The sequence below is a fragment of the Pygoscelis adeliae genome, unplaced genomic scaffold, assembly GCF_000699105.1.
Source record: "Pygoscelis adeliae isolate BGI_AS28 unplaced genomic scaffold, ASM69910v1 Scaffold22, whole genome shotgun sequence".
NCBI classification, from domain to species: domain Eukaryota; kingdom Metazoa; phylum Chordata; class Aves; order Sphenisciformes; family Spheniscidae; genus Pygoscelis; species Pygoscelis adeliae.
Genome location: NW_008824350.1, coordinates 2,300,526 through 2,325,620, shown reverse-complemented (window position 1 = coordinate 2,325,620; position 25,095 = coordinate 2,300,526). Strand labels below are relative to the sequence as shown.

At 38.6% G+C, this 25,095-nt stretch overlaps 1 protein-coding gene across 1 annotated transcript in view; it reads right to left on the bottom strand.

Moving 5' to 3' along the window:
- The window catches only part of TMEM87A (transmembrane protein 87A), a 26,793-nt gene continuing 1,698 nt past the window's right edge, over window positions 1-25,095 (bottom strand). Inside the window, exons 2-20 of the mRNA XM_009319249.1 lie at window positions 24,454-24,562; window positions 20,469-20,566; window positions 19,451-19,567; window positions 17,734-17,787; window positions 17,589-17,645; window positions 15,813-15,960; window positions 15,004-15,065; window positions 12,968-13,151; window positions 11,533-11,632; window positions 10,706-10,799; window positions 9,458-9,526; window positions 8,290-8,398; window positions 7,076-7,134; window positions 6,719-6,822; window positions 6,285-6,358; window positions 4,958-5,019; window positions 3,700-3,755; window positions 2,377-2,407; window positions 1-2,019 (exon numbers count right to left, since the gene is read on the bottom strand). Of these exons, the coding sequence (XP_009317524.1) occupies window positions 1,978-2,019; window positions 2,377-2,407; window positions 3,700-3,755; window positions 4,958-5,019; window positions 6,285-6,358; window positions 6,719-6,822; window positions 7,076-7,134; window positions 8,290-8,398; window positions 9,458-9,526; window positions 10,706-10,799; window positions 11,533-11,632; window positions 12,968-13,151; window positions 15,004-15,065; window positions 15,813-15,960; window positions 17,589-17,645; window positions 17,734-17,787; window positions 19,451-19,567; window positions 20,469-20,566; window positions 24,454-24,562 (1,629 nt within the window). The 3' untranslated portion in view covers window positions 1-1,977. The remainder of the gene's footprint in view (window positions 2,020-2,376; window positions 2,408-3,699; window positions 3,756-4,957; window positions 5,020-6,284; window positions 6,359-6,718; window positions 6,823-7,075; window positions 7,135-8,289; window positions 8,399-9,457; window positions 9,527-10,705; window positions 10,800-11,532; window positions 11,633-12,967; window positions 13,152-15,003; window positions 15,066-15,812; window positions 15,961-17,588; window positions 17,646-17,733; window positions 17,788-19,450; window positions 19,568-20,468; window positions 20,567-24,453; window positions 24,563-25,095) is intronic.

Here is a 25,095-nt window from a genome sequence, read left to right as displayed (position 1 = left end):
GCCTTTCTACTCTTTGCCTAGCTTTTATTAAATAGTACATACAAACTTCTTTTGTGCTTCCAATAGAGAACATTTTTCCCCTATTTGTCTGAAAAAAAACCCCAAACAACCCAAAACAATAGGACTTTAAAAAAAAAAACCACCCCCCAAAAAAAATTAAATAGCGAGTTTCACGGAGCTTTATTTCACAAAGTTTCCTCTCTCCAAAAGGACATGGAGGTAAAGTTTGTTTCATCTATATCAATTAAGCATAGCAAATTAGAAGTCAGTGTTTTCTAATTAAAGATTCTACCTGTGGCCTAAAGGGGATGGCAGAAGAGCTCCAGCAACTCTTGCAGAGGCAGACTGACGCATTATAGCCACAGCTTTTTTTCTCTGCCCATCTGCTGAGGGTTTGCTCCCCCACTGCACAGCTAGCAGAAGATACTATGCACTTGTGCCTCAGCTACTCTACCGTAAAGTGCCATGTTTCAGAATAAATCACTGATAAAGATGAACTAAACTACCAGACCTTACAGTGGAATGAATGAAGTACAGGCACATGTTCACTTCTGCTGACATAATTATGAGTGAAGAACCGGAATAGCTGACTCCCTATGCCATTCCAGCAGCAGCCGCATCAGCTCTCTAGAAGTCCAGCTTGTGCTGCTGCTTGCCTGGTAATTATCAGTTGTAAAGGTTATGAACCCAAATTAGAGCTTTTGTCATACAGTCCACAATGGGTTTCCATGTGTAAGTTACTGCAAGTGAAGCCTCTCAGCCAACCATAGAATGAAAACAGAACACTGTCCAAAAGCTCTTTTTCATTTGAAAAGGAGAAACAAAAAGCAATTATATAGAACAGAAATCTGCAGCTTTGACTAAAACACAGTGATCTCAGAGTACCTCTTGGCCACAGGGACCAACTGGGACAGGAAAGCCCATCATCAAATCACTTACATGGGAGGCAATTCTAAACAGACACTGGGAACAGAACTGCCCCAGCACTGTATACTCCCCGCAAAGCCTCTTTCAAGTAAGGTAAGCAGTGCTTGCACCCTCCAGAAAGCAGTGCCATCTTCTCGAAGAAGAGTGCCAACTTCTCGGTGGGAGATGTTATATGTGCAGGGAGAAGAGTTCTGCTGAAATGTCTGGTTAATATCTGCTTAACATGAGTAGTCAAGCACTTGGAGGAGCACTGCAGGAGTGGGTTTGGTGATGTTAGGGTTTGGTTTTGGTTTGTGTTTTTGTTTTTTTAATTAAATCATGCCACACGTGGAAGGTAGGGGCAAATCATTTTTCCAGGCATCCACCACATTGCCAGCAATGAGATGTGCCACAACAGCAAGTGTTAGCTCTATGCAGCTGTTACCTATAGGTCAATGGCATTTAAAATAGAAAATCTTTCTTACACAGTGTTATGAATAAAATTGCACTTGATTTTGTTAAAAACTCATAGCACTGTAACTTTTCCAAATATTTCCTTTCTGGCATCTTAATTTTTTTCATTAACAGGAACTTCTCTCTAAAAACCTCTCATTCATGTTGGGACACATACAACAGCAGTAAGCTGTTATCTACCAGAAAACGGGTCTGTTGTTCCTTCAGTGCTTATTTTTCTCTGTCCCCACCCTCCCCCCCCAAAAGGTATAGGCAGTTCACCTCTAAGGGTCAATCGTAACATTGAAATATAAACTCCTCAAGCAGACATTAAGAATTTTAGTTTCACAGATTAAATATTTGAAAAGTTACAGAAGGTGCTGGGATAGTACACATTTAAATTGCTTAAAAATCCAAACTTGCAGCAACTTTGTAAATTCAAATTTCCAAAAGGCTTATAATGTCCTTGTGAACTTCTTCCACAGCAAGACGCCCTCATGACAATAAAGCATCAAACTTCCAAGGCTGGGATCAGGAAACAAATCAGCAGGATGCACTTGCTCCACCAAGCAACTTTAAAAGAGGCGTCTCCACTTCCAGTAGCGAAAAGCTACTCCTTCATTCCATTTTGGACCTTTCAAAGTGTGTAATCATTCTTTCCTGGAAAATAAAAATACCCAGTGTTGTCATTTCCCCCAATAGGTTTACATTATTCAGAAATAAGGTGGTATGCTTTGCACATTCACAACAAATGGACACTTGTATGCATTTTAAGTCAGAAGTCCAACTTACACAGCAGATATACCACTTCTTTTAGAATACACATTTAGAATACATGTTTGTATTCTAAGAAGTTGTATCATGGTTGTCCCCACCATCCTTCCCCCCGTTGTAGTATTTTACTGCTGCGCTGGCAAGTTCAGAGGCCAGTTCTAACAAGCCAAGTCCTTAACATCTGACTCATGACTCCTTTGGCATGTCAGAAGACTAATTTGAACTGAAGATTTGTTTACTGACCTCATCTGAATCCAGAAGAGCTGGAAGAGCACTGCAAGGGGGCAAAAAAAAGAAAAAAGAAATAGTTAAGAGAATTAGAGCACCTACTGAGAGCATATTATTGACAACCATTTTCAGCCTTATGTTTCACCTTAAGCTTTTTAAGGTACAGGAGAGCAATAATGAAGATAGACCTTTCAATTAAACAGATAGAAATTAGAGAAAGACAGACAAAAGAGGAAGAGCCCAAGGAGTATCCTCAATGACCTTCACAGTTTTAAAATTCCTTTTTTCTAAGCTTCTCTTTACCAACTGAACAATTTCCAAGTTGCCATGAAATAAGCCACATCATTCATATGAGAACACTGCTGAACTACACTACAGACATTTACAATATGGGACCGTATTGTAAAGACACATCCCAGAAATCAAAGTTACACCGGTACCATAGCCTTTTCAGCTACAATAGACCTTCCATCTCTCTAATGGTATCTCATCTCTTCACAACCCTCATCAACGTACTTTCAAGAACAGAAAACCCTGCAGCAGACTACCCCGAAGTGCCCTTTCCTAGCTTATACCAGTCTAGTCCTTGTTTTCTTAAGGAATCCTACCATTCTTCAAAAAATGGTACTAGAAAAAAAACTAGAACTGGGAAAAACAAATTCAATTGAGAAAATGCACTTTTTCATCCTCTTGAAGCTTCACCCAATTTCTTGTCTTTAACTAACTTCAAGCAGTTTTGTACTTAAATCCAGAGCCTCTGCCAAAATTACCTGTTCAGATTTGTGAACATAATTAATATATGAACTTCTGTTTTGCTATGAAAAATTTAGACACAGACACTGACATTTTTCGGACGTAAAAGTTAAAAGCAGAACAGATATGGACTGCCTACATAGCTGACTACGTTGCCAGAAGCATAAGAGTGACTCAACAGACATTCCAAATAAAGTTGAAATCTAAATTACGTTATTTCGTCGTTTACATTCGGCAAGATACTCAAAGGACTTTTCAGCGCACTAAACAGAAAGAGAGGGGTTTTGTTCTTTGTTTTCTGGATTTATTTAGTTTTAACTTCAGTGAACTGCAAACAAATCAGTCTGTGGTTTCACAGTCCGAGATGGTATTCCTGAAGTCAGCATGTGTTCAAGTGGCATGAACCGTACGTCTGACAGACTGCATAAAGCCAAGTGGAAGCATGCTAAGAAGTCAGAGGCCAACTCCAGGCTAAACTCAGCGTCTGCTCATGTAAGTACAGCATACAAGTTATAAGGCATTCTAATGTATTTGTGTTCCTGTGTCCAAGGAACCTGCTTTTATTGTGACTATACAAATACTCACACATCTGTCACTGACGAAGGAACATTCTCCTCTACCCACTTCAGGTCATCCTCCTGCTACAAGTACAGAAATTAAACAGAAAACAAAAGTCAATTTTCCCAAAATTTGTCACGTGCAAGCCTTTTTCTTCTCAGCCTACTTGACAAAAGCCAATGTATTTATAATGTCAGTTCAAAAAAAAAAACCAAACCCAAAAAACCCACCTTCAACTTGATTTCTGGATTACAGAAAACACATTCCAAGAAAAAAGAAAAAACAAAACCCCACCTATAACTTACTGTCAACTCTGTAATAGTCTAATGCTGACTAGGAAAAGCAGGCCCTCAGGACACTTTGGTTACTTACATAATATTTTTTTGTGGAAGACTAAACTAGATTATCTTTAGAAGATGTTACAGATGAAAAATTATTATAAAAAGCACAAGCTAGATCTTGCAAAGGTAAGTTAAACTGTGTTGTCAGGATTTCTATCTGATGAACACTCCCTAATTCACAACACAAGCACACTTGTTTTGAAGTTGGAGAACTGAACCTTTCTAATCCCGCTGTCCCCAAAATAGAAAAGTTTGATTTTTACGTTATCCTCAGGTAAGTAGCATGCAGTTGCAACCAACCTTTGAGAAAAACAATGTTAATGACAAAAAATATTACTGCTATTATTAATTCCTACAGGTTCTTTCCACTTTTAAATTTATGCATGAATTCCATGAAAAGATTCTGAGACATATTTTCTACCTCCTAGCTGAATGTGAAACCACCTCTGCTTATAAGCCACATGGAAGAAATGCAGATATATTAAAAACGTTCCACCCAAACTATTTCAGTAGCTACAAAATAATATACACATCACCCCATTCGAGTAATGAATCACAAATCTCAAAATTAGAAGGGCACTTAATTTATTTAAAAAATGGTTCAGCCTCCCTCTCAGCCTGACAAACTTGTTAAAATAATGTATTATTCATTATCAGAACATAGTAGTATACAGTTCTATCTATACTGGATTGTTCAAACTTTCTTAAAGAACAGACTGAATTCTAAAGCTTCCATTGCACTTACAGGAAATTAGATAAAAACCTGTGTTTACTTTCTTTTCAGAAGTCCTGTAAACATATGATACTTTGACTCACTCCCACTCTGAAGCAAACCAGGACACTCACACTTACAGGCTGAACACCTTGCGTATTTGTAAGCTACTGCTAGGGGGCAACCAAGAGAGATGGATCTATATCCTTTGAGGTAGGGAGGGCATACTCACAGCTTTGTTTGCTTTTACATTTCCATTTGGCTCTTGCTTTGTACCTCTCATTTTCATCCCCTCTGAAGACAAAAGAAGGAAAAAAGATTGGGGTAACTGAACTGTAATTGTTCATAGACTGTAAGTGAAAGCATTGAGTGTTCATTCAGAATATTTCATCAAATCCAAAGAGACAGAGTAAGACAGACAAATTAAGACTATGATGCTTTCCCTTTGAAAGGCTTGTATTTTTCTTGACAGGTGGAGTACCTAGTTTTTCCTGAATTTTGCAATTTTACCTAGGAAATATCAATTTCTAGTCCTTTTAAGCCAGACGTAAATAGCATAGCACTCAAAGACGTAGTTGCCCAGAGAGGCTGTGGAATCTCCATCCTTGTACTCAAAAGCCATCTAGACAGAGTCCTGGGCAACCTGTTCTAGGTGACCCTGTTTGAGCAGGTGTTTGGACACGACGACCACCAGAGGTCCCTTCCAGCTTCAACCATTCTGAGACATATGCAACTCCCAAAATTTATCAGCCTGGCAGACAGCCAGATATAGCTGATTTGGCAAATGCACCTAAGGGATTACACACTCCTCCTCAGCTCCTTAACAAGTGAAATAGCATTAATACAGCCCAGCAGAACTGATTTGTGGACAGACAGCAGCAGCGGGTACGTCACCGTACTTTTTACACAACTTATAAATAATAGTGTTACAAGGGCAATAGACATAGGGAAATGGGAGGCAGGGAAGAGAGAGGGTTTTATAGTAGGAGGGGAGTGAGTGGAAGTAAATATGCAACCTAGTGTTATAAAGCAGGACTCTTTTATTCGTATGTAATTTCATGAATATGTAAACATATTCATCCATATATTTACAGTAGACATTTCTGTACTAGGCCCTAGTATGGAAAATGAAGAAGATTGAAGAGTTCAGAGAACAGATAATAAATGAAAATCCTTAAACTGGATTTTAAAAGAGAACTGGAAACTAAACCACTGCCTAGCAATAATACCCGAGAGATCCTCACATATCCATCATCGTGACTGGATCCAAGTCATATCCTTGACATATTTAATAAAACAAAGTCCAGTGGACACGGTAAAGCAACCGCAACAGTAGCAGTATGTACAATGTCATCTAAAAACCCCAGAATTAAACAGGCAATATAAACACTAAACAAAGCCAATATTTCCTTTACAACTGCATACATCAATGGCAACAGGGAGGCACTGACTCTGCTTTTACAGCAGTAATGAACTTTTTGCCAGAGAACAAGAGACCTCCCTCCACAGAAGTATCTCTTCAACACTGAAATTAGGTGGGAAAAAAGTTTTTCTGTTACCAAAGCTTTCCTTTAACATTGGTTCTTTCTGCTCATCATCATCCTCCTCTTCAGACAGTGGTGAGAAAGCAAACCTTTAGGAGGGAAAGAATAAAAGCTATCTTAGAATAGTATCTCTTGCCACCCAAGAGATTCATTACCCCGACATTCATGTGACTTGATTATTCTGTGTAGTTCATTGTTTTTAAGACCTATGCTAAACTACATAATCAAAAGTTTAAGTCACTTCTTTTTAAATAAGTTCACCACCAGGAACACATTGATTTTTATCTATGTGACTTCCTACACTTACTTTTCCTCAAGCCCCTACACACACTGCTTAGTATCCTTATGGATCAGCATACAGCAATTAAAAAAATCACCCACCAGTACTTCTTTGGATAAAGAAGCATTCCCAAAGAAGTATTTTGAGAAAGAGGTAAGAAAAGCTGAACCTTTGGTTGTTAGCAGATGGTCTCCACAGAATCATGATGACAAAAAGGATCATTGAAAACAATAAACGCCAGATGGCATCATCCACCCATAGCTCCTGCCAATCCTGTCAAGGAAAACAACAGCACAAATAGAAAAAGTTGTGAAGAAAAAGATTCCATGTCCTCAGCTCTTTCCAAGGGTGAACGATAGGCAGAGGCTCGTTTCCCACAACAGTGAGAATTTTAGCATATGGTATATTACTCTAGACATAATCCACAGAAAAATCTGTTCCAGAATGCCCAATCTCACCTCTTACACTGCCAAATGTAAACTTATCAAGAGGCAGCAACTGCAGAAAGCATTCAATATAAACTCACCGACTGACAGTCCACCAGCCTAAACTTCATGGTGGTCCAGATGATAAATACAATAGATGCTGCAAGATTAAAACAAACAAGCTGCTTATTACTACAAAATATGCTGATCAAAATATACTACTAACAGCACTGTGTTTCCCAAACAAAGAGCAAAGACCTAAATAGTGAATTCTTGGAATCCAATTTATTAGTTTTGGAAAACAAGAGATTGATTTATTGCACTGACCTTATACAGTAGTTTAGGCACAGACCAGTATATTTTGTTCTTGGTTCTTCAGAGACACAAGGCATAAATCAAGTATGATATGAAGTGTTTAGCCAAATTCCTCATCCCTATTCACTATTCTTATATTACTTCCATCTAGTCTCCAAACCATGGTTTCATTATCAGTTGACAAATAAAGCCTACCTCGAAGTAAATGAACCATCTGATCTGCCCAAATGCCTGAGCATTCAGACCTTGACCCATAAGAGTCAAATTATGCTCTCACCACAGCTTTAGAAGATGAGACTTCCTTCCGCTAAGGTGTTCTATGATGACTAAGAACCAGATGCTGCAAGGAATTTAATCAGAGCTGTCAATTAAAAGGAATGCGCCTTTTTGTTTGTTTAAATAAAAAAGCACAGTGCTTAGACGTTTTCTGCTCATTGTATGGATAGCATTTCCAAATAGATGACAAGCTGAGCACCTGGAAGTACCAACAAATTTAGTCTTGAAGCTCAGTTCATCACTAGTACAAATGGAGAGAGAATCTGAATCTGTATTCTTCCAGAATAGAGGGAATTATGTTGTAATACTAAGAATACTATTTTTCCAAGAATCACTCCGGTCTTCAGCTATCTGGTCTTCAGACATCTTAAAAATCCACAGTGATACTGTGATTTTGGCAAAAACTACCTCTGTGAAGTTAACAGCATAGGATAATAACCTTTTGCCCCCGGCAGCTTTAAGAGGGACGAAAGTGCTCCATTAGAGGAGCTGCACAGAACTACTGATCTTAAGATCAGGACTAATAATCCACTGCCTCTGAAGTATCAACATAACACTTGGCATAGACCCACTATTAGAAATGGGTCAAGTGTTAGAAATACCAAGTACTTTGATTGCATTTACAGAAAGGTCACCAAACTCAGAAGTCTGCTTTAGTGATCAAATCAAGCCATATATGGAAATGGCAAGTGCTCTTACTTGATTAACATAATCTTCTGCTTACCTGCTACTGCCAATATGAGTGTGTTGGTGAAGTGCCGATACAAAGAGAGTTTCACAACATTCCTTCGAAGTTTTAGCAGTTTCATTGTTTGAGTTAAGCTGATGAATATGTATGGAAAGTCAAGGAAAGCCTCTGAAGGGACAAGCTGGTCACAGACTTAGGAGGACACAGATCTTATGATCAACAGCTCTCCCACCCACACACTTAGCCCTCTAAAAAGGTAGACCAGACTCAGTAGAAGAAAAGTTCATCCTATGACAAAGGTGCCAAAAAGCAGGATCGATCCTTTTCATGTTTAGTCATCTAAACCTAGAACTCTTGTCACACAAAGATGGTATCCAAGCATCTATTTTGGACTATGGCCCAATCCTCCAGAAAAGTGTCAAATGTATTTCTGATAAATGGAAAGTCAAGTCTGAAGTAGAAGTGAGTTAAAATCTCATTAGACAGTGCATACACGTCTTCACCCTTTTGCCTACAATTTTATTTCCATAGTGACAAAACAAGTGCTTAGGAGAGACATCATGGTAAGAGAGAATTGGGGTTGTCATGGCTGGGCAGCAAGCTATTCACATTTTAAATAGAGTTTTGTGATTGACTTTCACTAAGAACACTTTATAGGGATTTTGCTATACACGGCTTTGAGTTCGGCATTTTACAGCAGTTGCTGAAGTCATACAAGATTATAGTTGGATGTAATATGTCAAGACACCAAAAAGTTAACACTGCCCCATTTTGTCACCTAACTACTTCAAGATGAGTTCAAATTTTACAGAAAGCATTTTAGGTTTGATGTTACTAAGAAACCTTCTCCCCAAAACGTAAACGGAGTCTGTTCTCCAAAGGCTACTACTATGGTATTGTTACAGTGCTACACTAGAACAAATTAATTTCATACTTCAACAATCAGAGACTGGTAACAGACAGACTTAACTAGTCTATGTTCAGGAGCTGCTCTAACACAGATACCTACTGGTCACCTAGTTTTCCTTGCACTGGCTGTAGCAGAAGCTTACCTGAACACTCAATTACAGAGGTTCTATTAGCTTTACCAGAAGTAGAAAGAACATATACTTGAAGCCAATTTTTAAAAGTGCAGCCAAAAAGACTCCCAAAAAAACAAATTTGAAAGAAAACACACCCCACCAAGTAAAATAGTGAAGGATATCCACCAGCACAAGGCAGTATCTAGGAAAGCCAGGGGAATAAAAGCCAAGGAGGCAAGATCATTCTGGGCCTGGAGACAAAGAGAGAGCCAGTAAGAACAAACTGAAAAGGAAACAAGGTACAGAAGAAGTGAAGAGGGTCAGGCTATTGTACAAGAAACCACAAATACTCTACCACAATGCTTCTGAGTTTTACTACAGAAGCAGAGGGTTTGAACCAAGAGTTTAGCCCAATGCACAGAGGGGAACTTACAGTACCACATTGTCAGTTCTCAGTTCTCCACCAGCAAGTAGTTTTCCAGATTAAGTCAAATCTAGCACCATTAAAAGGAGCCTCTGTTGAGGCGATTGCTGTGACAATGTGCTCTGGCCACTTCCATTACAGAAAACTAGCAATCAGCTTGTTAGAAATGTAGTAATTAAATCTTTTACACTATCCATGGACGAACTGAATGCTCCACTGGCAACATTAAGTTTGACTGAAAGTGGCAAAAATTGCCTTTGTGTGTACATCAAAAACTATCGAAGTCCTAACTGAAACAAGCAAATCACCTTTTATTCCTTTTAAGTATAAGACAGAAATAATAAGCTGTGCATAAGCTTGTAACATTCTGCTGTTTATGAAAGGATATCCACAAAACAATACAGGCATCAATCATGGACAGGGCCAAGTTTGCTATCAGAGCCACAGTGTCATAGAAAAACTGAAAAAGTACCAAATATATGACATGTTAAATACCTTATCCCAAAATACAAAAAACAGAACAACAGAAATCTGTATACTGAGATGCACTTCTTAGTGAAGCAAGTAGCAGCACCACTCACATGCACTTCCCCAGGTACAGCCTCCAAAATTGGAGTGGTGGGGTGGGGTTTTTTTGTTTTGGTTTGGTTTTTTTTGCACTTATGGCCAGGTGACCCAAGCTGTACGTTTCCGTCTGCAACTATCCCTACCTAATCTGAAGTATTAGACACAAGGTTCCAGGCAGAATATAGTGTCTGAAACCTGACTAATCAGAAAACTATTAGAATTATTTCAAAATACACAGAATTACATCCTGATAAACGGAGAAGACATCAAACTTAAAATAATTGTCAATAATCCATATCCACAGTCTGAGTTTAACCAACCACTTCATTGTCTCTGTTCCGTTCTTTCAGCATAGCCCTGGGATTCTCCCTTAGCATATAAGTAAATAAAGCCAGTAGTATACGGGGCATATGAGAAAATTCAAGCAGTTATTACTGACCCCTGTGACTCTAAGAACACCTTCCATGCCAGAAAACAATAGATAAAGGGCTCCAGCCATAACTACTTTGTGAAGAGTAACTCCAAGGCGAGGCCTGTAGGAAAACAAAGTGAAATTTAGATTAAGGGGGGAGGAATGAAGTCATGTCAACTTGAGTCTAACATAAGGCATGAAGCATGTGAATAAGAGGTCCTTGTGACAAGCCACTTCTAGATCCAGAAATAATTTTATTATGGTGCTCGAAGCTTACTATTCATTTTGTCATATGGTATGATATGACTAAGATTGGCAACAGTCCCGTTTCCTAGTTAACCTGTTTAGCTTTTTACAAACATTTCAAGAAGTCTCAGCCCACCTCTTCTTCACCAGTTCCCCCAGCACACCCACACTTGCTAAAAGCTTTCACTACCACACAACATGTTGTTTTACCATTGAATACAGCTGGGGACAGACAGATGAGCAGCAATCTTGGCAGCAGAAGCCTCCTATCAGCGATTCTTGACCTACCCCAGGTCTAGAAGCTCCTCCTTGCCCAGAAGGAAGGCATATATAAAGCTCCCATTCCAGTCAGTGGAGTATCTCAACAGTGACTCAGAAACCTACCCAACAGTGGTATATGGAAGGGGGTGGGAAGAAGAGTAATCACCATATGGAACTGTATGTCTCTGTTGACCAGTGAAGAAGTCTAGACCTTTACAGGACTTAACTAAAGCACCTACCTTTTAAGTAGCAAAGTACAGGGAAATGAATACTGCCCTAAGTTATTAAAAAACAACAGTGAAAAGCCTTTTAATAGAACAAAACAAACCTGCAACAGAATTACTCACTTGACTATCCCATATCCCAGGCTGACTATGATGACCAGAGTTCGAGCCAATGAGCGCTTCACAGCAGAAAGCAATTCTGCCAGTATTACTGCTCCTTGAACTATCAAAAGCAAAGAGGAGGAAGCTAGGTTATTAAAATAGAATTTGTTTTATTAAATACTGCATGCAATTGTAGTATGACAGCAGACAATTATTTTCAGAAAGTAGGCTATTAAAGTGTATAATCTTTTTATTACCTACATCTGGAGTAAGCTTTCAGAAAAGATAGGTCACTTAGCATAAAATAAGCTACTGAAAAATTTTACATCCATGGGGAAGTGGAGAGTAAGTGATCCATAAAACATTTATCCCTAAGATCAGCCTGGATGATCTTCAAAGAAGTCAACCAACAAAACCTTCCGTACCGTGGCTGTGGCCAATTAACAAAGTCATAATGAAGTTTTACGTGCAGAGTTTCATTTGTATGCATCCATCCTAAAAACTCAAAACCAGAGTCCCAAAGTTTTATGTGGCAAGAATCATAGAATCATAGAATCATTAAGGTTGGAAGAGACCTCCAAGATCATCGAGTCCAACCATCAACCCAACAACACCATGCCCACTAAACCATGTCCCTAAGTGCCTCATCTACCCGTTTTTTAAATACTTCCAGGGATGGTGACTCAACCACTTCCCTGGGCAGCCTGTTCCAATGTTTAACCACTCTTTCAGTAAAGAAATTTTTCCTTACATCCAATCTAAACCTCCCCTGGCGCAACTTGAGGCCATTTCCTCTCGTCCTTTCGCCAGTTACTTGGGAGAAGAGACCGACACCCACCTCGCTACAACCTCCTTTCAGGTAGTTGTAGAGAGCAATGAGGTCTCCCCTCAGCCTCCTTTTCTCCAGGCTAAACAACCCCAGCTCCCTCAGCCGCTCCTCATAAGGCTTGTTCTCCAGACCCCTCACCAGCCTCGTTGCCCTTCTCTGGACACGTTCCAACATCTCATCATCATCAAGAATCGCTTAAGGTGGATTATCAGGCTATGGGCTGAATACCAAACATCATCTGCAATGCTGTCATGTTGAACAAGGAGTTTCAAAGTCTCTTTCCAAAGTCAATACCAACTGTCAGAAATTAATTACAAGCTATACTTAGGAAGTCGTATTTTAAACTTCAAGCCAGCACTACAGTGAATACTCTCCAGAATCTAGCATTTTACATCCCTAAGACACTACACTTGGGAGTCAAAGAAAGCAACAGCATTTTAGCTTTAGAAGAGCGCAGATGATCATATTTACAATATAAAAAAAAAATGCAGAAACTCTGGTTCCCTGTTGTTTTGAAACAATCCTCAAGTAATCATACACTTAACATGCATCTGTCACCCCAGTTTAGCATAAGCCATTAGTGCTATGCCCCCATCAGTTAAACTGCAAGCTGCAATTGCTACCTACCAGATTCCCCTGTGTAGCGGATATTCTGGAACTCTGCATAGAAAACTGCTTTCTCGAGCATTCCCAGGAAGATAACAGCACCAATCCAGAACTGGATCCTCAGGAGATCCCGCCAGTAACACGCTGACCACGCAAGCCATAGAACCCCGAAGAACACGTATACAATACACATCACCATGAAAAACTATTGCAGAAAAAGAAGCAAGAAACAGGAACCTTAGACCCAGAAAAATAATTTCCTTGTTTCCATTTCACAGCTGTAAGACAGCTCTATTTTCTCCCTGAGTATAGCAACTTTTGAAGTTTTTATATACAAAAGTGACAACAAACAAGCATTGGTTCATTTGTCTTCTCTGGATTCTTTTACAGCAACAGTTTAATTTCTTACTGCCAACAAAGGGAATCAGAGTAACAGAATTTCTGAACCATTTCTCTCTTGAAGAGCAGTCTGCCAATTTATTCACAGGCAATTTTTCTAAGGACGGTATCAGGTGCTACTAGCTTTCAAAAACTCAGGTAAGAGCTCAGGCAAGTCATCAAGTACTAGAAACTTTGCCCCTTCTCACATATTATTCTAACTTCATCGTACATTTACAGTACTCCGCAAATAAGCTTACAAGTCACCTTTACACACCATTCCACAGAACAGAGATAAGCAACTTATGGTTGTAATCCCTCTGTTCAAATTATTTCACAACTTTTCTCAAAAGTTAATTTCCAAACTCAGTTTTTGACCAAGCTTTAGGTCAGCCAAAAATCTGGAATTGAAAAAGAAACCCAGATAATCATTTAAATATTATCATTTTGCAATTATTTTTTTCCTTTCCCCTCCCAGTCCAGTGTTACTTGCTTTAGAAGAACTTTCAGGGTGCGTCTCCTATGGCGAACAATAAGCTTGACAATGCTACTCAGTGCTGAGTTTTCTAAATGACAGCACTATACCAGAGCAAGTTAAGTTTTCAGAAAGGACATTGAGGTTAAGAAGAGGGATAAGGAGGAGAGAGTAAGACATTAAATGAATAGCAGGAAGTACTTCGCTAAAGTATAGGACAGTAATAATCAGTCTCCTCTTGGAGAAGGTAGATTTTTTAAACCAAGCAAGCATTGAAGTTAGCTGCACAATCCACTGAGGCTTTCACAAACTGAAAACACTTTCCTTAGGAGAACAGCTTACTGATCCTTACAGATTTTCACGTCTGACTAATCCATTCAGTTCAAATGGTAAGGACCTAGGCATGCCAGTTCATGTTCAGATGCTCCATTACAGAAACATTTAGACAAGAGACCTTTTTCTGGACCTGCCACTTGGGGATATTCACACTAGTGAATTACATGTCAACAGAGCTTCTGGAAGCTTTTTACTCTGTCAGGCTTTCCTATTTACAGGCCACTCTTGCCAATACCAGGCTAGAGACCTTACTTGTTATTGATCCCCAGCTAAAGTCTGTCTACACTACATAAAGATCTTATTTTCCTAGCCTCCTGGACAGAGGCAACTAGCAACCAAAGTCAACAACTCCTTTGAATAAAAAGGGGATTAGCTCTTTGTAGTTCAGTTACGCTTTCACTGTTAGGCAGTATTAAGGACCTCCTCATGGGGTGTAAGACAACTGGTGGAGGAAGGAAGATTAAGCTGTAAAAGAACAAAGAAACGAGTGACAAATGAAAGGGTAGCTGTAAACAAAAGCATAGAACAGCAAATTTTCTAAGATATGAGCTAGGGAGAAAAACAGCATCAGTAAAACTGCTCAGTTTAGAGCTAATGATACCAGTAACTTCTGGCACTACAAATTGACAGGCATCAAGTCAAACAACCCAGAGAAGGACAACATTAGTGACACATGCAAACGTCTGAAATCTACATCTGTTTTCCCTACTGCATATTTAGTACAAAAAAACCCAAAAAACACCCTTTGCTAATTTTTTTTTTTCTGAGACACTGGCTTTGTGTTTCCTAAAGTAAGGAAGGGGAGTATTTAATTGAGATTCAAATCAACTGACAACTTTATAGGTCAAAGAAAAGCTGTTTTACTTACAATCATCAGAGGATAGTCTGCAAGTGAGAGATACTCATATGGCCCCTTCAGTTCTACTGTCACTGTCAAAAGACAATCCAATAACCAAATTGAACAAGAACCAAAAGGAAGAAGCCATGATAAAGTACTTAACTGATTCTTACTCAAGCGTGAAGAAATTCCAAATCTTCACATAGCTTTTAAATCTAACTTGCACTTTAATCAAAGAAAGTTAAGACTCACAACACACTCAGCTAAAAAGCATGCAATTAAAATTACACGCTCCACTACTAAGTAACTCATGGCAGCACTTAAAGTAAAAGTAATTTGTGCTGGAGATTCATGTGTAACAGGAAAGTTTAGAAACACACAGAAGTTAACTTTTTAAGGTGATTTTCAAACTTCTCTAAAGTTTGGATAGGTTATGAATGCACTGTTAGGTATACTAGAATATAAATTCAAGGTGACGATTATGATCTTTGCATTCTACATGATTTGAACTTATTAATATAAATCACTGTGTTGGTCTGGACATTTTGGAAACACAACACCAAGCCTCAAAATTGAACTGCTTGGGATTCTTCTTTACTTCCATCATTAAACTGACAGACCAACAGCCTTAGGATCTTCAAGACGCTAACAATCACCTGTGTTCTTATGATAAGAAAGAGTTGTAGTAGGTAATACTTACATCTATGTAAAGTGAAAGATAGTGTCTTATGAAAATGAACCATACAGTATATATTAGAAGTACCTTAGAATACGCTCAGACTGCTATACAGAAGAAACGGCACTATATCTTTAGCTTACTGTATGAACAGCTATCTTACTTGTAAAGGGCTTATTTTGATACGAGGAAGGTGTTGTTCTCTCCATTCTTTTAATGTTGGTAGTAGAATCCTTTGCAGTTGTAATTCCAATTTGCACAATAAATATATATGGCCCATCTCGCCAAGTTTTGATAACAGCATTCATTGCCTGAAAATAAAATGCCTATATGTAGACAGTGCATAGTCAAGACAACATGAAAAAGACAGAAGTAGACTTGCCATACATGGGTGGTATCTTCCATGTAAAATAAAGACCATCTTTTCCCAGGCTAAAACTTGTTAACAAATATTTCATATGTAAATTTTAAATCTATTTATTAGATATAATACTTAAAATTTAGTTATTTGAATCCAGAAGAATCCTCAAAGACCTCAGAGGTGATCAGGGCTTATTTGAAAATTTAATACTGGGTTACTTCAAGAGTCATCTCAAAGGTACTGCAAAAGCTACAAAGAATTCAGCAAAACATCCTATTCCTTGTTTTCAGCCCAGAAACATTAGGACCATCACAGAGATACTTCTTTCCTCCTGAAATCAATTGTTTGGCAACAGCACAGCTACATATAAGTCATCTCCCTAGTGAAGGCTGAATTTTATAATTTAAGATAGAAGAGGTAGCTGAAAAGTAAAAAATGTCCATAGTAGTCATTTCCTGTGGAAACTACTACTGCCCCCGCAACGGCTCTCATACCTATAAGACTCAAACCCTGCCCATGAACTAAGGAAGCTTGCCCAGATAAATATTTGCATCATAAAACAAATCAGATTTTTTTGAGTTTCAGCATACAAAACTGTTAATTCCACAACTGAAGAAGTTCTAGCCATCTCGGAAACTGCAATATTTACCAAGAGCTTTAAGGTTAAAACTAAGACTATCTACATGTATGCCACTCATGTGACCACTGCAGAACTACCACAAAGACTTTTTTTGTAACGGCCTCTCCAAGAGAATTTCGGTATTAAAAGCATGCATTTCTTTTAAGAAACTTCCTGACTATAAGACCTAAAACCAACAGAATTTTATGTATCAAAAAAAAAGTTTATGCTGATATTGACTGAAATTAAAAGACTTAGTTAAAAACACAGTAAACTTAAAAGAAAGTGGATATGTTTTTTTATACACCAATTTTGCCTTTAAAATACCTCCATCTCTTGCTGCATTGATTCCTTATTTCACAATTGCACACAAACCTATTTATGTTTTAGCTTTAAGGTAAATGGCCCTGTAAGTACACAGGGAGTTAAATACATTTTCTTTATTGGCATCCAGGACATTCAATTTGAAGTTATTTTCACAATTGTTCCTGGTTAAGGCTTGAACATAATATATAATAAAAATACTAACAGGTTTGAAAGTCAAAAGTAATCACTTGCCTTGTTAGGTATAATGTCTTAAAAGACTGACTAGTTAAAGATGAAACCAAATGTAACCTCTAAATATTAGTCACCACTTAAAACAAATCATATCAACAATTACTTTAAATTACTATGAAAAAATAAATTTATTTTTTAATTTATACCATCAGTTTGAATGGTGTAAGTTCTATATTTCACATATAGAAGAAGCAGTTACTCTGTTTCCGTTACTCTGTTTTTCCACACAGTGCAACCTAGTTTCAGGCTAAAAAAAAAACCCCAGGTGTCAAAAAAACAGAGAATTGCACCATCCTTGTAAATGCTACCAGTAATTTATTATAAAAAGAAATATAAATAAAAAAACTCCAACAAATTAAGACTGATGAATTCCAAGCCATGTTTAAATTCAATATACATACAGTTTTATCTGCCATCATTGTGTGATTTCCTCCACTCTCCTTCTTATCTTTTAAACCCTTAAAGAACAGAAAAATGGATAAATCAATATGCCAAAACTATCTCTTCCATACCTGCGCTCATTCGTTAGAATGAAAAAAAAATTACCTCTTGTTTCTCAGGTGAGAGAGGCTCTGGATGAACAAATTCTTTATAGAAGATCTGTAAGATAAAAGAAAGTTACAGCATTTATAGGCACTTTATATTAACATGACATTACCAGAACAGCTTCCGGCAAACTTGACTATAAGGAAGGATTCTTTGAACAGCTGTATTAGAGAGCTTTCTTTTTTCTAAATCAAACAACTGTCCATTTGTGGAAGGAGTCTTGAATACTTAGATTAGTATTTTGTCATTTGAGAGTTGCTTCCCCCCCGCCCAACAACAGGTGTCTATTTTTAGAACTGGACCCACAGACATGACAGCAGTGAAGTTAATTTTATTTTCCAAATATGAATCTTTTGGCTATCTCCATTAGTAGATGAAGTCTACACAGACAGAAAAAGGATTTGGAGATTTCTGCCTTAGTCTATGCAAAAAAGGTCCCTAGATGAGTGGGTGCCTATTAGAGATCCAGATTTTGCCGACTCTCCCGAACTATGGTGACTTGAAATCTAGTGAAATTGCTATACCACAAGAAAAAAGCTGAACAATCAAAAGGAGAAATTTCTGTGAAACTTCAGAAATTAATATCTGAGAGGAATATATTTTGTTAAAATTTCAGTAGACTTTTCAAAGGAATTGGAGGAAAAGTCACTTAAAGACTTTTAAAACCTCAGTTTCATTAACCTGAACATCAGTTAAGATGCCCAAGTTCACATTACACAGCTAAACCCACAAGACCTCTTCTATAAAACCAAGTAAAAGTAGAACTGACATTTCTCATATTATTAAACGTAAAAAGCAGGCAGCATACAGATTATTTTAAGAAACCTTTCAAGCCATCTTCGTATATCAAAGGAATTAGAGACATGCAAACAGATTATTAATAAAAACCCTTTTCAAGTCACCTTCAGGCATCTTTTTTCTTAAGAAAATAAACAATAAACAAGAAAACCACAACACTAGGTTCAATACTTATTAGACATTTCCCACTATTCTCTATCCACAACCCTTTGTCTGAATTGGAAATGGCTGAATACAAATGCAGCACTGTATAATTTGCCTTGAATTCTTAAGTACACCAGTAAAGAAAGACAGCGTGTTATATTGATATTGTCATTAGTATGACTGCACAGCTTTGCCTGGTGATATAGCTGGCGTAGAGCCTATGTTTGCACATTACTTCCCTATGCTGTTTTGCATTGTCTTCTCTCTTCCATTTCATTTGTTTCAAACACATTTTAGCACTACTTATTTTTCATTTTTAACCCTCTATCAGTGCTTAAGTAACCCGTTTCTCAACACACTTTCATTTCCACTATTATAAGTGAACATTATCTGAGCAAAAAACGCCAGTCCTTTATCAATCCAAGTTTAGTGGGAGCTTCACTCTGCTGCCAGAGATTCACACTTCTACTCAACTAGCAGTAGCCTTCCGTAAGTGAAACAAATTCAGAACGCAGAACCACAAACAAAAAGAAGCACTGAACTATACAGTGGTTACCCCCCTCCCCCTGCCATGGTGGGCCAGATATTGAATAGCAAGCCAGAAGTAAAGCAAAATAAGAAGTCATCATTGCAGTTTGGTTGTCATAAAAATAAAAACAGGTACCTCTCAACCTACAGGGATACTTACATAGGATGCTAACACATCTAACAGGAACTACCACCTTCTCTGTATATTGCATGAGAGAACAGAGCAAACTGAAGTTTCTACCCATACCTGAGGCCTGAAGAGCTCAGAGCAATTTGGAAAGAGGAGAGAAGCCGTGGCATAGTATCCGGACCAACCCGGATGCTCTTCAGACGTAACCCCAAAATAGTACTCTGCCTGTTCATCCTGCCAAACATAGAACAGAACTTAGGTTAACATCCAATATATCAAATGGTTTACCTCAGTAGGCAGCTGCAAGACCTGGAGAGCACTATAACTTCCCTCTGCACACACTCTTGAACAGAATTTAATAGGATAAAGGCCATCAAGACCACACAAAACTATTCTTCCTCAAAAAAAAAAAAAAAAAAGGAAAAAAGGGGCAAAAAACCCCATACAGGCTTTGAGTAAAAATTAATACCTAATAAATAAAAAAAAAGAAATTCCAGTATTCCTGCAGTGGAGGTGCAGCAGCCAGCATAAACTTCGGTCTACACAAACAAACTCTACATTATTATATTAAAAATTAAAGACCTCAGTACTGTGTTAGGTTAGTAGTTACAACTGTCATAATTAATACTTTAAGTAAACATGGAAAAGGTGTTATACAGTATAAACCACAGTTGTGTTCTACCACATTTGATAGAAACACTATACATTTTGTATAACTTGCTAATACTTGCAATGTGCATCCATAAAGAACAGAACTTTAGTCTAAACATGAAAATACTCAATTTTTTCTATTTGCTGTCATTAAGCATTGTTGTAAATAGTACTTTCATCTATCATAAATTCTCACGTTTCAGTTTAGCGTCAATGCACTTATTTAAGCTTCTGGGTTTAGAAGAATTCTGACAAACACTTCCACTTTACCCAAAACCCAGAAAAGTCAGTAATTCCAGCAAGCTCTGGATCAATTCCTTTCCATTCCATTCCCAATGATCCAGAAATTTATCTTCCAATGGAGGCGTGTGTCTTTTAGGCCCAAAGAGCAATGAGGATGCAAGTGAGACATTTCCAATCCCCTCACCCCCAAATCTGCTTACCCCTAAAAATCATAAGCCATGTTTTTCCACACAATTCTTACCCCAAAGTTGAAGACTTCATTGTAGCAGTCAGAATATCTTAAGTACCATGTAACATTGTAACTTTGGGAAGGATCACAAGCTTTTTCATCCCCTTCAACTAAAAACAAAAACAAAAACAAACAGATAAGAACATGTAAGACACCCTTTACCCGCCCTGCTTTTCCTCCCATTCTGTGCCAAACTACCATAATTATATTTATTTTAAACACGAAACTGAAAGCAAAACAATAGAAAAACATTTTCCTCAAGTAATCCATCACTGTTCAGTGAAAGAAAGAAGTATGTGGAAAACAGAATTCCATTATAACGTTACACAATTCTATTAAAGAGCTGAAGATCATTCGGAAACTTTTTGTTCTCAAGACAATCAGGGATATTTCAGCAACTGCAAATACCAAACGAGAACAGCAGTGACTCTGACTCCCTGTGATTACAATACAAAAAAGGATTTCCCTTTCCAAGATATGTGGGGGACATAGCAGATATAGAGAGCTAGGAACAGGTTAATACTAAGGACGATTTGCACAGATAATTTAAATATACCATCACCAAGAAAATAAATAAAAAGGTAATATTTCGCAAGTCAACAGCCACCCCCGCACTCCCAAAAGACAAACAAGCCATCTATACATTAACTCCCTCCGTCAAAGCTGCAATGCTATCTAAAACAGCAGTAAGACAACCTTCTGCTTTGATTTCTTAGAGAACAACATGCATGAAAAGTAAAACACAAGACTTCCCCCTCCCCCCACTCAGGAAAGCTAGTGTGATTTTTGTGTTTCAAATCTCTTTCTGAAACTAAAGCCTGATGAAAAGAATTTGACATTAAGAAGGTAAGTTTCACCCGTAAACAAAATGAGCAGTGATTATTCAGTCTTGGAAGAGTCATTTCGATGGTTATGTTTGGGTTTTGCCAGTCAACAGATGGCAAGACTCTTTTGAGTTGACAGCATGTTTCTAGTAGCTAAGAAGTCCCCACACCTTCATAGGCAACATTCATCTCAAACTAGACACCCACAAATTTGTTACATGTACAGAGCTTTTAATGACTCTGTATTGACCACCGCAGGTAAAAAATGCAATTAGAAAAAAAAGACCCTGCCATGGAGTCTTAACTGACTAATCCCACTTTAAACCACATGACTTAAAGCAAGTATATGTAGAGCTAAGAACTCAACAACTGAGTCTCTATCACCTAAGACTTAAAAAAAAAAAAAAAAAAAAAAGATTGGAACGCAATCACTGAAAAACAAGAGTTTCCTTATGACACCTTCTGGAAAGCATGAAAACAAGGCATACATTCTCCATGTAGCCCTAGATGCTGCAGAGGGCACAACAAGAAACTAAGAGGCAAAACAAGCACTGCCATGACATGGGTAGATGGCAAATTCTTAGAAAACAAAAGCTCTTCTGATAAAATTGATCAAATGAAGAACCTCTCAAAAAAGTGCTACCAAAAAAATAGGAGGGATTCAAAAACACCTTTTAAATACCTTTTTACTTATTAAAAATAAGTATGATTATTGAAACTCTCTGTTCAGCAGTAACACCAACTAAAACAGGCCATGACTAGAACAATTCGCCAATATCTGCAAACATCAAAATTACAGAAACCTGGAAAAGGAAGGACTCTAAAAGACAGAAAAGGCATCCATGGCATTTATTGAATTTAGCAACATGGAAATCTAAGTTCCTTAGCCTTCAAACAAAACCAGCAACATTCAACTTAAATGCAGTCTTTGTACTCATTTACAGAGAGCAGGATTTCTACCATGATCCTAGACAGGAAACCAGATGCCTTCTAGAATAGCACTTAAGTACTAGATAAAAATAAATTCATTATTGGCAATACTAAACACCAGTGGCAGTCTTCCCAATCAGAAGCAGAAAGCATGAGACACCAATACACAACACACACAAAAAGAAGAAAAAATCAAAAATCAAGAAGGAGAAAGAAAAAGGAAGAGGAGGTGGAGAAGGAGATGCAGGTGCTCATCAAAAACATGAACAACCCATGAGCAGTCATGTTTGGCAAGAAGGGCCATACCGTCCACACAAACACCACAGAGCAGATGGAAGAGGCAACAGACAGCAAACAACAGAAAGACCAATTTCCACACACACAGCAGAAAAGAAACAATATGTAAAGTTGAAGCTTCTCAGTATCAGATGCAGTTTAAGTATCATCTAGGCTGAGAAACTAAAATTAAGTTCCTAGTCTTTGTTCCTTCCTCTTTCAGTGATTCATTACCTAAATTCATGTAAGTCTTTTACTCACGCTGGTACGTAAAACAGGTGTCTTCACTAAAGAATTTTAAGGCTTAATGCCCATTTAAAAGCTGACAGCACAGTGTAGTTGAAGTCCACCTTAGGAGCCAGGAGATCGAATTCTTACTGCCAGATCTGCCACAAACCTGTCTTGCAACAAACAAATTTTGTTTTCTGTGCCTTAGTTCCTTCCTTCTCTTGGTTATTTCAGCTGTACACCTCATGATTAGACTTACCACACACTTCACTGTGGGGACCCACATCTCAGATGCCACGTTAGCACAAGTACACTATTTCTATTAAACTTCAGACAAGAAAGCCTAACACCTACCAAAGCTCCAAATGCCCTTTCACCCCCCCCCCCTTTTCCCCAAGCATCAGATTTTTACATTTTGATCCTGCAGTTGCACACTTAGCAATTGTCTTGCTGCAAGCCACGAAACTCAGCATTTGAGCTACACTTGGCAAGTGGGAAAACCTTAACGCTGACATGATAGGCCTTCACTAATAATCACTTTAATACTAGCCTCCTATTTCAGATTCATGTGGGATTAATGGAGGCACTTTAACAAACTCTCTCTGAAACACTGTCCCAAAAAGGGCAGGTATCTGAAATTAAACGTGAAAATCATTAAACACAATAAAGCACAGCAATATGCAATTTCATCAAGAAGCATCAGCTAATCCTTACTATACCTTAATTTTCTGTTAGAAAAAAGAGCACAATCACTGCAGCAACTACATCTTGAAGCGACAAAGGCACAGATACCACTAATTGTCTCTAAAGTGACTTATTTCCTCATTTGACACAAATGCAGAAAGGCATTCACAGGCACTGTAACTGTGTAACTACCCAATTAGCAGCTGGAGATCAAACAGCTTCCTCCCCCCCCATGAAAAGAACTAGTGCAGACAACCCCTTAAACTGCTCAAAGTGCATGGGAAAGATTTCAAGAATTCCTGAATCAGCTAGTCACTTCCACAAGTCACCTACATCATCTAGTTGCCATCTAAGTGCTGTTCCTCACGTTCACAGGCAAGAGGGTATTTTACAGAAACTCTCCTTTGGGCAGTAACCTACATAACCCACAGCCCTGGCCAGATCAGCAAAGAGCAATAAACCAAAAGAACAAACAGGAAGGCTGCAGACATCTTTGCTCTGTTGCACTCTCACACTGTGATCAGGAGGAGAAAACGGCTCTCGAGAGAGCTCTGCCATAGTGTGCAACAACATTCCCCTACCACTCCCAGAAGCACCCAGCTAAAAAGGAACAGGGCCTTAAAAAGCACTGCCTCCTGCACACTGGCATCAGTCACCCTGCAATACCAAGAGCCCCTGTCCCAGTCGGCACCAGATCTCACAGCTGGAGGAATTTAGTGTATCTTAAATAGGGAAGGCACACCTCATGTAGGGCTCAGCACATCCCATGCCCGATTACCCGCTATCTGAAATGAAGTGGTGCTCCCATTGCCCATCTTGCCCTCTCCACAGAGGGCCTGAACAGAACCATTCATTTCTGCTACAGCCTAAACAGACCACAGCTGGGAAGCTTCAAGGCTGTTAACCATATCAGAGCTACGGCTTTCATCCCATGCTACATTAGCTGTCACTACAACCAGTGCAGTTCAACACTTCACAGTGTTTTGATTCGCAAATGTTAAAGTAGGGGCGGTGTCAAACAGCAAAGAGCAGGTTAATCCCTTGTAACCACTTACATCTCAGGAAAATGGTGGTGTTGCTGAAGAGAATCTTCCCAAAGTTAAACTTCTTCCCCTGCAAAAGCACAAAAAAGGAAAAGATATTAACGGGCTTAATGTCACCAAGCTTAAGTAAACATCATCTTCCACTCAGAGTTTTAAGTCAATACAGCAATGAAAGTAAATGCCAAATCAGGAGCCAGCCTTACTGGATTTTCCAGTCATGCTTCACCACCCCTTCAACCTACTCTTAAAGATGGCTTGAGAAGCTTGGGGCTTTTTGTTCTGCACAACTGAATCATTTTCATTGCCATTTGTTGAAGTGATTAGCATTTTCTTGCTGATGGTCTGGACTATCCAACAAAAAAAATTTTTGTTCTAAGAATCAACAGGAGTGTTCACCATGATCCTTTAGTTTTGTTCCTGAAGCTCAAGAGCCTCACAGAAAATGTACGTTAGTCCCTTCCACAACCTGGTGAAGGCAGGTTTAATGTGAGACAAAACAGCTTTTCTCCACGCACTTCAAACACGCACGGTATAAAAGAAGTACTGGAAATCCCTTCACCTTCCCAGAGGCCCACATCTCTCTCGGTTCAGCGTTTCAGGGGCCCAGCCTTCCCGACGCCAGGCCCCAGCGCAGCCCGACGGTGGGGGCCGCCA